The sequence below is a fragment of the Spermophilus citellus genome (assembly GCF_964194105.1).
Source record: "Spermophilus citellus genome assembly, chromosome: 5".
Lineage (NCBI taxonomy): Eukaryota > Metazoa > Chordata > Mammalia > Rodentia > Sciuridae > Spermophilus > Spermophilus citellus.
Genome location: NC_138186.1, coordinates 136,515,025 through 136,532,137, shown reverse-complemented (window position 1 = coordinate 136,532,137; position 17,113 = coordinate 136,515,025). Strand labels below are relative to the sequence as shown.

The 17,113-nt window shown below is 35.3% G+C and overlaps 1 protein-coding gene across 1 annotated transcript in view; it reads right to left on the bottom strand.

The window, feature by feature from the left end:
* The window catches only part of LAMA2 (laminin subunit alpha 2), a 576,405-nt gene that overhangs the window by 146,377 nt on the left and 412,915 nt on the right, over positions 1-17,113 (bottom strand). The window contains exons 32-33 of the mRNA XM_081295188.1: positions 14,185-14,378; positions 1,897-2,039 (exon numbers count right to left, since the gene is read on the bottom strand). Coding sequence (XP_081151314.1) covers positions 1,897-2,039; positions 14,185-14,378 — 337 coding nt within the window. The remainder of the gene's footprint in view (positions 1-1,896; positions 2,040-14,184; positions 14,379-17,113) is intronic.

Genomic DNA, 17,113 nt, shown 5'->3' with positions numbered 1-17,113 from the left:
CTCTCCTACCATATGAGAACACACATCTATGAGGAAGGGGCCCTCATCAGATATACAATCTACGTTTATCATGGACCTCACAATCTCTAGAACTGTGAATAAGTCCCTGTGGTTTACAATCTCCACAGTTTATAGCATTTTGTTATAGCAGCCTAAAACAGTCTAAGACAAGCCTTCAACTTGGTGGGGAGCACAAATGAACTTGGTGGGGAGCACAAATATTTAATCCATGAAAACTTCTTTCTTACTTCTTGGAGTTTCTATATGAGTTATGTATGGTTATTCACGTAAGTTAATTGCTTAGTTTTCCATAAATTTTAGTTATTCTTGCTATCATTATCAGTGGTTTTTCAGTAAAATAGGCATAATAAGGTGGCTATAATCAGGATTAAAAATATATTTCTCAGATAAGTATATGGGGCGAGTGAATCAAGTTTGGATTTCTTCCTCGTCCTCACCAATACTTCTCTGCCAATTAAAATGGTATATAAGCCAGGCACAGTGGCTCACACCTATAATCCCAGCAGCTTGGGAGGCTGAGGCAGGAGAATCAGGAGTTCAGTCCCAGCCTCAGCAAAAAGTGAGCGAGGCCCTAAGCAACTCAGTGAGACCCTGTCTCTAAATAAAATTAAAATATGGCTGGGGATATGGCTCAGTGGCCAAGTACCCCTGAGTTCAATCCCCAGTACCCTCTAAAAAAAAAAAAAAAACCTAGCTAACTAAATAAAATGGTATTTACCCTTTGATTTTCAACAAAATTAACTCTCATTAAGGGTGCATTCTCTAGTTATCCAGAATCTTACTGATTTCTTCAATCTTTGTACTCTATTGTACCTCAAATCTTGATAAAGCACATAGTATGATTTTTGCTATTGAATTACTGCTTAATGATTTTTAAAAGCTACATAGAATCTAGGATTCCTGAGGTTTAGTGACAATATTATAAAAGTCAAAAGATACCCTAGGGAACAAAGTACAACCCTGGGCATTCTATAATTTCTTATAAATACTTGGTAACTGACTGATCGCATATAATTATATGCTTTTCATCTTTTTACAATGAATCTGATTTCCTTAACATTTCTTCTTATCCCTTCAATGACCAAAAGCTTTAACAATGTTTCAGAACAGTGTTTTTCAAACTGGAACTTGTAGAGGTACTTTCAAAGGTCTACTAGTTCTCTAGAACAAAGATTTATTCTTGGGTTTTAATGTAAGCTCTTCTGGACCCCAAGTTAGGTACTCAAGATACACATGACTCTTGATATCAGAGACTACATCTGCTTACGTGTTTGATCATAGGGAAAATTTGAGCTTTTGAGTCACAAGTACTTGTCAAATGATGCCAAAAGTCATTCAGGATCCCTTGCAAGGGGCTCACTAGTTCAACTGTGGAATAGTAAGACAACCAAGCTATCACATATTGCCTGCTGGTGAAAGAACCCATGCGGAGGTAGTCAGAATCATATTCTTGTTGCAAGTAGCAATTTACTTTTAGCCAAAATCATATTACTTTAGATTAATGTTTTTAATTTGAATTTTATTGGTTTTGTAGACTTCTGTAAGAATTAATTTGTTTTGATTTTATGGAGCTATAAGTATAAGGAGTACATACCTGATTTTATGTTCACACATATTTAAGTCACATAATAAAACTGATTTAGGAAAAACAGTGGGGGTGGGTGGGTGTATATGAGACTCTTTTTCCTTTAATGGCACTCTGCATATTTCAGTTTTCCAGTTTGAAAAAGATGGCTTTAGAAAATCTGAATTTCCCGAACAGCTGCTCCCCTTGATTTGGGGCAGTGGAAAGAGCATTTACCAATTATGGCCAATGTCACTTGGGATTCTTCTGTCACCTTGGCCCTGGTTCTTGCTGCTACTGTACCAACCTACCTTTAATTCCTGAGTTGTATTTTCAATGCCATAGAGAATTTTATACGGAGCAGGCAGTGGGCCCGTGAGGTTGATGCTCATGGCCATTTGCTCCAGGCGAGCCAGGTCATCGAGAAGCAGGCCTGTGCATTCATCTCCACAAACTGGAAGGGAAACAACAGAGAATATTTACTTCTGCTAAACATGCCATCCAGATGTTCAAAGATTTCAGCAATGAAATAGTTTATGGTCCAAGCATAATTCCGTGAAACACAGTGGTACTCATCTCAGATAATTAATGCTATTGAATGGATGGCAGTTGAGAAAAGATGAGAATAATGACAACAGAGTTGATATGCCTGCCACCCAGAACTTGAAATAGAAGAAGATGAACTACATAGAGGTTCTAAAAAGAGGACCAAATAGAGTTTTAGGGAAAGAAAGCATATTGCAATAGCAGTAAAGGAGAGGTGAGACACAGAATATAAAACACTCCAAAATCCCCACAGGAGCAATCTGTAGCTTAGAAATAAAACATACTGCAGTGTATTCAAATTGTTCTATGTATACAAATGTACAGTGCTACACCAAAGCAGGTTGTCCTGTGCATGCTTCATGTATGACAGGTCGAAAATTATGAAAATTATCACCGATAACATACTAAAGAGTATTATTTTTCAAGACAAAACAAATTTTCTTTTTATAATTATTGTTTTTACCTTGTCTTGATATTTATTTATTTACTTATTTGTTTGCCAACTCCTCCTCTGTAGTGAACCTTAATACCTTTTTACCCATGGTTAGGTACATCCCACAAATCCCCACCTTGATGATTAATTAACCTTATCTAATCTTTAGATGAATAATGGCTATGGATCAGGAAAGTTTTATCTCTTAAGTAGCCAAGAGTACTAATATTGTACTTATAATCTTTTCAGTGATTAGGAAGAAGAACTCCTCAAATTTGGTTGTAGAGTTGGTAGAGAGAAAATTGGATTTTTGTCTCTTCATGATTGAATTAATCTCACAAATAGTACAATTTCTAAAATTAACATGTTTTAATATTTGGGGAGCACTTTAAGTTATATGTATTTCCCTTTCTAGTTTTACTTTGCAGAGTAATGAGTTGTCTCTTCATAAAAAAGGAGCAGGTACTACCATGCTGATAAAATAGATACATTCATGTATACAGTTACAATCTCTAACATCTATTCTGCGGATGGAGATACCAAGACTATGCACATTAGAGGAAAGGAAAATACTGAGATATGGAGCAGCACTGGATCATGTCCCAAACTGGCAAGAATTCAATTAGTTCTCTAAATAGCACTCCCCTGAGCAGCTTAATGGAGAGAAAACCATTAACAGAAGCTTGTAAACAAAGAGAAGTAGTATAGAGGGTGATTTTTTGATAGGACAGCAGTTAGAGGTGAGTTACAACATTTCTTCACAGGGACTAAACTGCCCCAGCAGGAGGTTTGATAAATCAGCTCCTTTCGGGTGACACCTGGAACCATGGAGTGTCATCTGCAGGGGCTCTGCAAGCTCCAATACTTGAGAAGCTGAGTGAACAAGAGCTTTGGAGGCAGCAACAGAAGGCTGGAAATGGAGCTGTGTCTCTTCTAATTTTTTTTTTAGGTGAACTATAAGTATACATAATAGTGGGATTCATTGTTAACATATTTGTATACATGTACACAATATAACAACATAATTTGGTCAATTTCATTCCCAGTACCTATGTCTGACTCATCCTCCTAACCAGAATGAAGGAATTTGTGCATTGTGGAAACTAAATAAAAGGAAGAGAACATTATGGCTTCACCCTCTTGGTCAGTGTAAGCTTCAACAGAGTTACCTACAAGACATGATTATAGAAACACAACACAGGATATAATTAAGTGCCAAATTGATCATGCTTAAACACCTAGATCCATGTTCTGGTTCTCCAGAACTTCAGTAGGCCTTAGTTACCCAAAGGATTTTCTGAAATTCCAGGAGACTTAGTCATGCCCCAGGTTTCTGATTCAGGAGGTGATAGTATTCCCTGGTATCTGATTCTTAGGCTGAGCATGTATATCCTAACAAGTTCTTGTACATCTATACAGCTGGTCTGTGCACCATGCTGTGAGGAGCTAACAGACAAGCAGTTTTGGTACTGCCTGAGAGCTCATTAGAAATGCACTGTCTTGGGCTCTACCCCAGATCTTGCAAACCACAGGCTGCATTTGAGAAAGATTCCATGTGATAGGAAAGTCTTAAAAGCTCTGCTGGAAATCAGTGGTTCTCAGCTTTGCCTGCACATTAGCATCACATGGGGATTTATAAAAACATAGATCCTGGGTTCTTCCCCTGCCTGCCAGATGGTAAGTGGTAAGAATGCTCAGTGCTAAAGTGGGTAAGGATATGGTTGAGGTCATTTTACTTGTGTTATCCTTTACCTAGGATACTTCATCTTCATCCACTTGGCTTTTGGGTGTGCAGGTCAAATATTCGGGTGTTACTTGCACAAAGGGGAAGGTCCTGATGACTTTAAAGTTACCTTTACTTCAATTGCTCACCTGTCACCCCTGAATTCCCTGTTTTATTATCTTAGACCTTCTGCTTGCACTGGCTGTTTTAGTATGTTGTTTGCATATGTATATATTGTTTCTCTCTTACTTAAGGATAGACCTTAAACACCTTGTTCACTGTGCCTAGAAAGTGTCTTCAACAAAGTAAATTCTATAAATACTTGTATATTAATAATATCTTTGTGAATGAAGATCAAGAAAATATTTTGGTCTAAGAATGGCTAAGGATGGCATGTAAACAAGTTCCTGAGAAGGCGAGACTGGGGACAGAATGCTCAAGTGAGAGAGGGGAAGGATACTGGTCACTTCTGAATGTGAGGGTGACATGTTTGATAGGAAATGGTGAACCACACAGATTGCAAAGAACAGAGGAACAGGATAAAAAGAATAATCACAGAAAAAAAACTGTGCTATGATTTGAGGACAGAGACCACCTGAAATCAGGGATGACTGTTGTGATAGCTGTACCGGGGCTCCATCATGCAATAATGACCCAGTGAAGAGACACTTACTTAGAGCAACAGAAGAGAAGAAAATAGGTCTAAAGTACCACCAGGCAAGAAAGACCACATCTAGGTTACTGACAAGATCAAGGTGATTCTGATATCTGTAGTAGGTTATAAATGATTACATCTTTGCTGCAGCTTCTGTTAAAAGGTAAGTTTACTTCTCTTCCTTCCAATCTTCTTTGGCTTTGCCACATACTCTGATCCACAGAATAGACAGAGGAATACATGTACCTTCTAAGCCTCAGTCTCAAGGTGTTAGTGATTTTTGTTTTCATATTCTTGGAACCTGGTTACTTTGAGGACAACCCTGGGCAAGAGCAAGGATATAACATGAGACAGAGAGGGGCATGCCCAACTTGCCACCAGCTGAGTCCCCACCCTGTGGTTGGGGTCATTCCAGATACCTCCAGGCATGGCAACAAAAGTCCTGTCTTACTGACCCCAGCCCAAATTGCCAACCTATAGAATCTTGAGGCTACGCTGTATATAGTTGGCATTGTACATTTCAGATTGGCAGCAATAACTAATATACATTCCTAAGTTTTGCTGCTATAATTCAGAGTATGGATTCAAATGAAAGACTTTGACTTTGCAATTCACAAGTTAAAAGCAAGCATTTGTAGCAATTCTTAATATTATTAAGAATTATGAAAAACATGAAGTTTCCCTTTCCATGGAGCCCAAACAAATTCTACTTATTTCTAGTGAGGCTGTATTTTTGGAAGATAATCCCAGGATTGAAGCAAGTAATTTGCTCTTTTCGGCTTCAAGATCCCGAAGGGTATTTGATAATATGATATCTCACCATGCTTTTTAGGGTAGAATGTTCTTCAGGAATCCTGTGGTAGTCCGTTCTGTAATTTATTTATAATGTATTACTCATCTATTTCCAAAAAGGAATTGAGTTGGCTTGTTGATAATAATATAGCTAGAGGCTACTTATTGTATGATTCTAGAAATTGCCAGGGAAAGTACCCACAGTTTGCTTAGTTTTTAGTTTTTATTTCACATAAGAATAAACCAGGAGCTGGAATGGAAAACTAGATCTGATTTACTGTGATCTACTACAGAGTAAATTGCTGAGCTAGAATGCCAAGAGGCATGATGAATACTGATTTTTCTCTCATTTATTCTACCCCCTGCCCATCTGCTTTAGTTCCTCATCTTCAGTTGCTAAAATGAAAATGTATTTAATTGCTCTTTCAAGGACTCATACATTCCATTTTATGTTTCTGTGTACAAAGGTCTATTATTATCCCATGTCTTATGGTCTTTGTGTTTGCTTTTGGGAGAACAAAGTTACAAGCACATTTCCATAAGTGAAAGGTAAGTTTTATAGTATGCTCCAAGTAATATACTAACATCTGTCTCAATGGGTCAGAAAGACTTATGAAAATTATAGCCATGGAGATTTTTTCAAAGCTTCTGTACAAGTCTAGTACACTCAGTTATAAGGTAAACACACCAGGAATTGTGCCCTTTGCGTAATGGTTTGCTGTCTTTTTTTCTGACACAAAATATTTCACTTATACCACAAGCTACTTTTCTTTGCCCTCAAAAGTCTGAAGTGTCTGCCAATAGACACTGGAAATGGGATGCAATTTAAAAATGAATTTAACTCACTATGATGGAAAGATCTGAAGAGTGTACAGAGATGAGGAATATTCACATTCTGTAAACAATCGCTCTTTGATAAGGGTGCAGTGTAGATTAACACCTGTCTCATAATCAGGACCCCAAATAACCTCACCAAACAATTTTCCTAATTCAGCAATACAGATAAGATTATAAAGTGAGATCCTACCTAAAATGCATGAGAGCAAAAGCAAATATTTCAAGACTATCATTATATTTTACATGACTAAATGTTTCCAAGGCTTTGCCTATAAAAGTGTCAGAATAAATTTGTGTCTAATATTAACAAATGCAGTATTAAATTCAGATCGTTATAGCTGGGCACATGTAAGGGGCAAATCATGCAGCCAATATTACAGATCTTTCTGTTAGCAATTAGTACAAAATATTGCATTTCTACCAGAGTCCCCCATGCATAATAATGACTGGCTTACTGTCACAAAAATTCACAAACTGCATTCATGCCAAAGAAGCTGAGGCTGAAATGAGTACACTGAGCATTTTAGAAAAGGCTAAACCCCTTTGCCAATTTTAGATAAAGATATATAAATTATATGTTCTATTCAACTAAGAATAATGGAGTAAATATACATTTTGACAAAAGATAAAATTTATGTGTTAATGTGCATATTTTAAATTAATCCTTCTAGAAGAATAGCATTGATAGTTCCCCTTTGTCTGGATTTTATATTTCTCTCTTTCCCTTGACCTCTTCAAGAATAAAATTTTAGATTAACATAAATTTAGGGCTTATTAAAATGGATCCAGTTATTTTATATTATTTATAAATAAATGTATAAAAAATTGGTCCAGACTCATTAAGAAGGCATTTTATCTGTTAGGTTTGACAAGAGGAAAAGGTAATCTGTAGGTTTTAGCTGAGACTGATAAATCTGTGTGCCAAGTAGTAAAATATACATATATATAATACATAAACTAAATCAGAGTCTATAAGAAAAACAATGGTTCAGAGATGGTTCAGAGATGGTATAACTTTGCAAAAACCAAATGAAAACTTTGAAAATTTGAAAGTACTATAAATAATAATGAGATTATAGCTTTTATCTACACAATATTCACTATATGACAGGCAATGCATCATGTTTGCTATCATCTCATCTAATTCTCACAGTAGTTCTATTAGGTAAGTACTATTAATATACTTTTTTATAGATAAGAAAAATAGTCACAATTAGGCTGTTTATGAATCTATAAATAATGCATGTGTAGAACTTAAAGAAAAGAAAAATGTAAACTGGTCATAAAAGTGATTTTCTGTGACTTGAAGAATCTATAATTAGTGATAATTATATAAAACTGGAATTCAGCCTAAATGAAGGAAAATATTGTATTAGAAACAGAGGAGTTGCATCAAACATCATGTCTTTGAAAAAAAATGGCCACTGAATAACAATGATAGTAATAATTGTTAGGATTTATAAACCATCTAGTATGCTTAGACATTTCATATGCCTATATATAGTATTTTATTTCTATTTTACAGATGTTAAAATAAGGTTTTGAACAATTAGCTAATTTGATGTCACATATCTTTTATGAGATGGACTAGAAATCAAACCTTCTACGCCATTTTATTTTATTCTTTTTGATACCAAGAATTGAACTCAGGGGCACTTGACCAGTGAGCCAGATTCCCTGCCCTATTTTGTATTTTATTTAGAGACAGGGTCTCACCTAGTTGCTTAGCACCTCGCCTTTGCTGAGGTTGGCTTTGAACTTGTGATCCTCCTGTTTCAGCCTCTGGAGCTGCTGGCATTATAGGTATTCACCACCGTGCCCAGCTCTAAGCCATTTTATAAAAGCAAAATTCTGTGCAATAGAGAATTGTCTGTTTGGGGGATGCCACAAAAAGGAGAAATATTAGACTATCTTTTAATATATCTAATTTTAAAATCATGTGCTTGTAATATTCTTTGAAGTCAATAAAGCTTTAGTGCCAAGCCAGAATAGAAATCAATGAAGAATTCACTTTATTTTTAAAAGCTTCACTGAAAAAAAAAAGGAATAGTGATCATGCTTTTCCAAATGTCAATTCAACACGCAACTCCTTAATCTGTTAACAGAACAGTTTGCACAATGTGGTGTGCAAATCACTGAGACTCTCCCTCAATGACTAGAAAACTTATCCAGAATCAAAGTGAGAGTTACTGTTCCACACACTGGTCCCCTGGATCTGTGCTAAGAAGGTTGGTGACAAGAAATTCAAGCATCTTTTACTAATGAAACAGATGAATAGATGGTACAAAACAAGGGAAACAGAAGTGGTTTTAACGGATTGCCAACACCTGGATTTGAACAGCATGCCATGGTTCAGAGTTCCAAAAGGCTCTAGTGGACACATTGGCCTTGGAAAAGGAACTTGGACACTAAAGTGGGGGTAGAGATAGGGTGATCTTCAGGTTGCTGCGATGGAGGGCAATGACATACAAAATCATAGATTTTAAAATTGCCTTTGGAGATCAGTTGATGTTTTTTCACATTTTAAAACAGAAAATCCTGTTTTCTTTACAGTGATAACAATATTCTACTATTTTGAGCCTAATTCTTTGCACAGAAAACAATCACTGTCAATGTTAATCAAGTTTAATTATATTGGATAAACAATGCTCTAGTGATAATAAGAGCCTTTGTATTATTATGGTAAGATCCTTGGTGGTAACTGGCTGTTAAAAATAATAATCTTGATAGTATCTCTGTGGATCAGTATCAAGGACACTTCATGATAGATTTTTTACATTAACTAGCAAAGCTTTATTTTATATTCTATATTTTAAATAAACTGTGACTATAAATAATAAAAAACTGATACACTCCAAATACTTTATATGCAGTGATTAAAAATAGTAAGTATCAACTTGATATTTATTAAATGCTATTTCAAGCACATTTTGTGGCATAACATCTTGCCAATAGCTACTTATTTTATCTTTTGTTTTTCTGGGAGATTTATCTATTTTACTATGCCATTCACAATCTATTTTAAACATCACATGAGTTACTCTGTTAACTATGCATCTGAGGAAAATAGGACATGAACAAGTCCAAGTTTTTCACAATATAAAACCTTACTACTGAATAAATAATGACTTTCTTGCTCATTCTCAAATTTCAGAAGGGCAGGTAATTGTAAAATGAAATGTCAATTATGAATGAGGGTTGAAAGACAGGATGGATTTTTGTAACTTACTAAGGAGAAAGCCAACTTTGGGAAATCCAATCAATTATCTATTCAGATCTCACTACCATATGTAAGTGAAGAACTCCTTGTAATAATAAAGAACTCCCCGAAATAATTCCTACAAAAAGAAAAAAGGCTCTGAAGTTAGTCTGGGTACATGGCTAGTGTGCCTTTTTTCCTACAGAGGGGACAGTCTACTTGACAATCTCTGATGAATAAGCATCTATAGTAAATATTTTATAAGTCTTTTATAACTTAGTGAAGAGATACACGATGTTTAACAGAAAAAAAATATGACCTTATTGGCCTTGGATAAATTTAAAAGTTTTTTTTTTAATGTATCTGTAGTCCATTTTATTTTTATTTTTTATTCAGGTAAAATGGATTATTAGATGAGAAGAAATAAATGAATAAAAGACTGACTTCATTAATGCTGAATATATCAGGTAAACCATGTTAGTTTTCTGCATTTTGCATCAGGAGCCAGCAGAGAGATTAAGAAAATAAGATTTACAAACCACCTATGTTCAAACAGTAGCTCTGTCAAAAAGTAACAGTGAACCTTCAGAAAGTGATTTGTGTTGGTCAGCTTCCCATCATTATAATGAAATATCTGAGACAATTAACAAATAAAGAGAAAAGGTTTATCTATGCTCACATTTTTGGTGCTTCCAGTACAAAATTAGCATATTCATTGCTTTGGGCCTCTGGTAGACATTTCTGGTGGCAAAGTCTGAGAGTGGTTGGTGGAGCAAACAGCTCACCCACGGTAGAGAGTAAAAAAGAGAAGAAGGGACTAGGGTCCCACAGTCTCCTTTGAGGGCAGACCCCCAGTTATCAAAGGACTTCTCATAAGGCCCTACCTTCTTAATTTCACCACTTCTCAATAGAGCCACCTTGGGGACCAAGTCTTCAACACATTCACCTTTAGGGGGCACGTATCCAAATCATAATATGGCTTAAACTGCCTAAATTTAACTTTCTTATCCCACAATGGTGATGATAATGTCTAGGGATATGGCAAGAATTAAAAGAGCTGCATATGAAGCAATTAACATGGTGCCTGGCAAAAGATCAGCTCTCAAAGTGAGCCTTTAAAAATTATGATGATGATGATCTTGTTTTTGGTAGAGGGGATTCTTAGGAGACTGCCTAGTGCCTGCAGGTGAATATTGCTTATTTAAGGCCAGGTGCTACTCTGCTTGGTGGAGCTGATCACCTTGGTGTGGCTGGATTTGACTCACTAATTGTGTGACACTGAGGTGTAAATACTTCCTACGATGGACATGGACTATTTGTTTAAATTCGTCAGAATATTGGAAATCTCACATATAAAAAACCTATGTCCCACAGGAAATTCCATGTTGAATTCAGTAAAATTCTAGCTTACTCACTCTCAACTGGCCTTGGTGGTGATAAGTCTCTCTGGCAAAGCTGGGTGGTCAAAGGAAACTCTTCTATGACTTTTGTATTTGTTCTGTACTGTCCAGTCTTTTAGCAGAATTTTATACCTTTTATTATATAAGACTTTTAGGGGCTGGGGATGTGGCTCAAGCGGTAGCGCGCTCGCCTGGCATGCGTGCGGCTCGGGTTCGATCCTCAGCACCACATACAAAGATGTGGATAACTAAAAAATAAATATTAAAATTCTCTCTCTCTCTCTCTCTCTCTCTCTCTCTCTCTCTCTCTCTCTCTCTCCCTCCCTCCCTCCCTCCCTCTCCCTCTCTCTCTTAAAAAAAAAAAAAAAGACTTTTATTTTATGGTGCATATGCAGATTCTTTCCACCAACAGGTAGCTTGCCTGAGATAATATAATGAACATGCCTAGGTCATTTATTGTGCATTTTAAAAAAATACAAACTCTTTTTATGGGACAATTTAAAGTGTGTTTCCTAGAGAATCAACTATAGAGAACAAATTTAACTCTTCTACAATATATGCTACCACCCTATATGAGTGCTTGTTTTTGTAACAGGAGAAGCTTTCTACAGTCAGCACCACATTAAGAACCAGCACCACAATCACTTCTCTTGCTACACATCTCTACTTTTGCCCTCACCAGGCTCCCTCCCCAAGCTTACACCCCTGGGCCTTATGTAATCCCAGGATGATCACATGTGATAAAACAGGCCCTGCAAATCCAACAAGCCAGCAGAATCTATGCTTTGGCCCCTTGATCTAATTTAGCTTGAGGATATAAAAATGTCTTACAAAGAGAATTGAGAATAAGTCAGAGTTTTGTCCTCACTTGTACCTTGTTTTGTTAAGTCATTTAAAAAGTAAGTGTAGAAACTGAGTCCTGGGGAAGACTAATGTGATAGAACCATGGCACATTTTTCTAAAATTGAAGAAAATTCTAAAAGACAGGAAGGAAAGTCTAAAGATATTCTGTGTGGCAACTCTTAAGAGTTCACCTAATGAAGGGCGAAGAGGAAATGTTCTACAAGTCAGCAGACATCACCAAAGCTTAAGGAAGGCAGTGTAAGGAACACCTATACATCATAATTACAAACTTCAGTAAAGATTTAATATAAAAATCAACCCTGTAATTTAGCATTTTTATAGAAGAAAATTCATGAGTTAATCAAGAAGAATGAATATTCCAGAAGAATATTTAAATTTACAGGACATAGCAACTGAAGTGAATACGATGTATATATAGCAGGTGTGAATGCATTTCCCATGTGGGATAAAAATAACAAAGAAAAGCATTGTAAGGCTGTGTAACTTTGTAAGTGGAAGATTGACTCTTTTGTTAACCTCCAATGGGACACCTGGAGATTAAAAATCCACACGTGATAGGAATAAGATTTTTTTTAGGATTATTTTACTAAAAGTGTAAATAAGGTACCTGTCATTAATAGAAACAGAACTTAAAGTCATTGCTGATGAATAGAATGCTATTACACTTTCAAATAAATGTTCAGAAAAATAATTCATTATTTTATCTTTCCTAGATTTTAATGTCATATTTGCATTAGAAATATCTACATATGGGCTGGGGATGTGGCTCAAGCGGTAGCGCGCTCGCCTGGCATGCGTGCGGCCTGGGTTCGATCCTCAGCACCACATACCAACAAAGATGTTGTGTCCGCCGAGAACTAAAAAATAAATATTAAAAAAAATTCTCTCTCTCTCTCTCCTCTCTCATTCTCTCTTTAAAAAAAAAATCTACATATTACCTAGTTGATTATATTCATACTAATAATTCAACCTGAAAACAGTATAGAATATTTAGTAGTACACTCTTTAATTATCATTAGAATATATCTTTATACTTGGAAAGAGTGACTATGTATATACCAATAACTGGATACAATAATATTGATGTATATGATTATACTACAATTTATCTCTTCTCTCCTGTCCACTTTCACATTTATTTTTACTTGAAAAAAAATATTTTTCATTAAATATAGTTGAAATACAAAGAAAATATTTAAAAGCTTATCTACCCAAACACAGGCAGTCTTAAGTTTTGGCATATTTTTAAATCCAGCCTTAGCTTTTGAGGTAACTTATAAAACCAGTGTACAAACAAAAATTTTTCTAATTAAAATGCTATTAATACAAAGACACATGTAAGATGTTAAAAACAAAAAACACTGGCATGCAAAAATGCATTTAAAAAGGTAAATGTTGAAGTAAAAGGTGTTAAAACAAATTTCCTTAAGGAAAAGTATATCACTGTACAACATTCCCTTCTTAAATTTTTAAATAACCTATTTTAGATTAGAATTTTCAGAAAATCCAAGAACTATATTTAACTACTCATTTCAATGTATTTTCAATATGGCACTATTGAATTCAGAATCAGTTAAAGGAAGGAAAGAGAGAGACAGCAAACTGCTCTCCATTTAGTATATGTGTGAGTAAAAATATTTAAATACTTGAGTTCATGCTCCCAGGTTTTGTAGTTCAAGAGAAAGTTACAAAGCAATATGCCTATAGATTTCCATAAAATCTGGAAAAATAAAAATCAGTTATAATTCAAGGCTTAAAGTACCTGCCTAGTTGATTACAAATTCAGAAGGATTCCAAAAAATTTAATATACTCAGATCTTTAATCTGTCACAAAGGCAATGCCAACTTTAGGAAAAAAAAACTATAAACCCTGAGATGAACAAAATTAATAAATAAAATTTGTCTCCAGGAACTTTGTTGTGGGTCTTCAATGAGAGGACCAAAGCATGCTGGGGATTTTCTTAGCTATTCATGGCTCAGCAGGATGGAGTCAAAACCAGCAGGCCAAAAGCAGGAGGTGAATAGATAGTGTCAGAACCAATGGAGAGGAGCCCTTGGTATTGCAAACAAGAAAAAAGTCCATCTTTCTCATTGGAAATGAGACAGAAGGGGAAGCCTGGGTCCTATTGCTAAACACTTAGTATACGTACAAACACACTCCGAGCCCTCGCGTGCATGCCAGTGCTTGCAGCCATCACACTTCCTTCCCGTGGCTCCAGGGCGGCATGTGCAGAGCCCTGTGACTGGGTCACAGGGGACAGGCAGTGAGCCATAGGGGTCACACTCACATTCTTGGCAGGAGCCTCCAGGGCTGCTTGGACTGCCAGTGTAGCCAGGGGCACACCTGGATTTAAACAGTGACAAAGCAAAGGTTAGGTAAGTCACATCTCTAAATTATTTGTTTGAGTGTGTGTGTGTGTGTGTGTGTGTGTCTATTTGTTTCATTTTTAAATGAAGCAAAATTGGTATCAAGAGTCAAAATTGGTATCAAGATCAGGAGTCAGCAATCCTTTCCTATAAAGGGCCAGATAGAACATTTTGTGCTTTATAAGCCAAAGACAAAGTCAAGTTTATGCACTGAGAAAGAAAATTTCAAAGTTTCTTCAAGTTGGTAGAATTCAAACCATAGTAATATCAACAACAATAGAGTATAAATTATTTCATAATACAAATCTACTAAAGAGAATAGCTAGAAGTCTTTGACATATTAAATTTAAGTAAATGGAGTTCAGATTTAGTGCTTTCAAATCATCACATGATTGTAAATGTTTACCTGAGGCAATATGGTTCTTGGATTAAATGGCAAAGAGAATCAGGCAAGGACTGAATTTGGCCCATGGGCTGTAGTTTGCCTACTGCAGCTCTAGTTCATAAACTTTTCTTAAAAGTTTCTTTTAAAGTTTCTTGGCAATAAGCAAATTGGATTTTCTATTGAATTCTATTGGTGTTTCTTTTTTTACCACACCTTTTCCAAGATGATATTCATTAGGTATCTGGGAAAATGGGTTCATGTTGAGCAAATAAAACACATAGCATTGACTTAAGAAATTAAAAATGAAATCAGATTGCGTGAACCCCAAATGCCATCCACTCATCAACTTTCCCCCTAATCCATGAATCTATTCATCTGAGTATATACCAACATGCACTATGATACTGCAGCTTTACAAGATGCTAGCAAAGTCATATGTTTCTGCTGTGCTCAGGACAATCTCAGATTACCTGTTGTCCTGGCTAAATTATTAAAAAATACTTCCTTTTCCTCTTTAGAGTACAATATATTATATATATGATCAGTGTAAATATAACCAACAGTCAGGTTTTTTTTTTTTTTTTTTGTACTGGAGATTGAACCCAGAGGCACTTAACCATTGAGCAACATTCCCAGCCATTTTTATTTTTTATTTTGAGAAAGTCTCACTCAAAAGTCAGGATTTTTGTTCAACATGTAAGTAAGAGAAGGTCAGAGATAGTAGGCGGTTGGAGCCAAAGGTATAAATACTAATTGGATAATTCTAGACCATTTTTAGTAGCTTGGGACTATGAAAACTTGCACAGCTGATTCTTTTTAAAAAATATTTATTTTTTAGAAGTAGTTGGAAACAATATCTTTATATTGTTTGTTTATTTTTATATGGTGCTGAGGATCCAACCCAGGGCCTTGCACGTGCTAGACGAGCAATCTACCACTGAGCCACAACCCCAGCCCTGCATAGCTAATTCTAAAAGTTCATTCATCCTGTGCTAGTTAGAAAAGGTGAAGCATAAACTATTTGTAACATTAGGCTTTCAGACATTTATGCTTTTGATTGTCATTTTCTTTCCAATATAAGATAACAAATGCTTAGTAAAAATATTATTTAAATAAGTCCACTTAAATTGTTTCTTAACATTTGCAGGTAAAATAATTGTATTCTAAGCAGGTTCAGACTGTGTAAATCTTCAAAGAATTTATGACAAGAGTAATGAGGATAAAGTTTGGGAAGGGTTTCTACATTACAGGGACACTCAAGAAATTTAGATACTTTAAGAGTTGAGTTAAGTTTGAGCAGGTCTTAAGGTGATTTAAATGATTTAAGATGCTCTCAGAAGTGGGATGAGTTTATTTGGAAGGTTACAATAAAAATTTAACCAAGACCTTTGGTTTAATTTAGCTGAATAGAAGCAATTTTTCAGGGAAATATAACTGATCATTTATATGTTATAGATGATAAATGCAAAGCTTTAACAACATTCAAGAATTGCAAAAACAATTCATACCATTCACATTTGATAGTATATGATCCTGCTCATCTTATATGCTGTATGAACTGTCAACTCTTATTCATTAAACATTAATGGATTTTAGAAATGGATTTCTGTAATCACTCTGCTTTAAGATAATACTTGTCATCATGGTATACCTTTCCAGTCTTTTCTATCTATACACATGCTTTTGTCTGTAGTGGTGATTCCAATTTATGAATGCAGCTTATTATTGCAGATAATTGTGTTGGTGTGAAAGAATGCTCTCATTTACCACCCTGCTGGTGATTACAAGGGCATGAACTGAATATCGCCTAAGCATCAAAACTAAAGCACCCTGGTGGAGAGAGAAAATATATACCTTTATAATCTATAATCTACATACAAATAATGTATGTATTTTCAAAACAAATGAAAATAGTTTTGGATTTTATATTACAAGTTGTTTAATTGCTACTAATTTTGGTTGATGGAAATTGTGAATGCACTGTTATACATATGCAAGTACAGAATATTGTAATTAGAGTAACCACATACAGATTTGTATTTCGAACTCTACCTTATGAACTTATACAAACTGCACTGGAATTTACAAAATTTAAGTCTAATTATTTAATTACCTTCCTGTTGTCATTATTAATATAGACATTTCTGATTCTATATAAGAAGATTTTCTAAGTGAGTGATGATAAATATTATTTAATATTAGCTTATCTTTTTAAATTTTGATTTCAAAAGCTCCTAGGAGAATCCAGCAAAAAAAAAAAAAAAAAACAATGAGTAAAGCAGGACATGGAAAAGAAAGACTCCAAACTATGATGTGATTGCAATAAA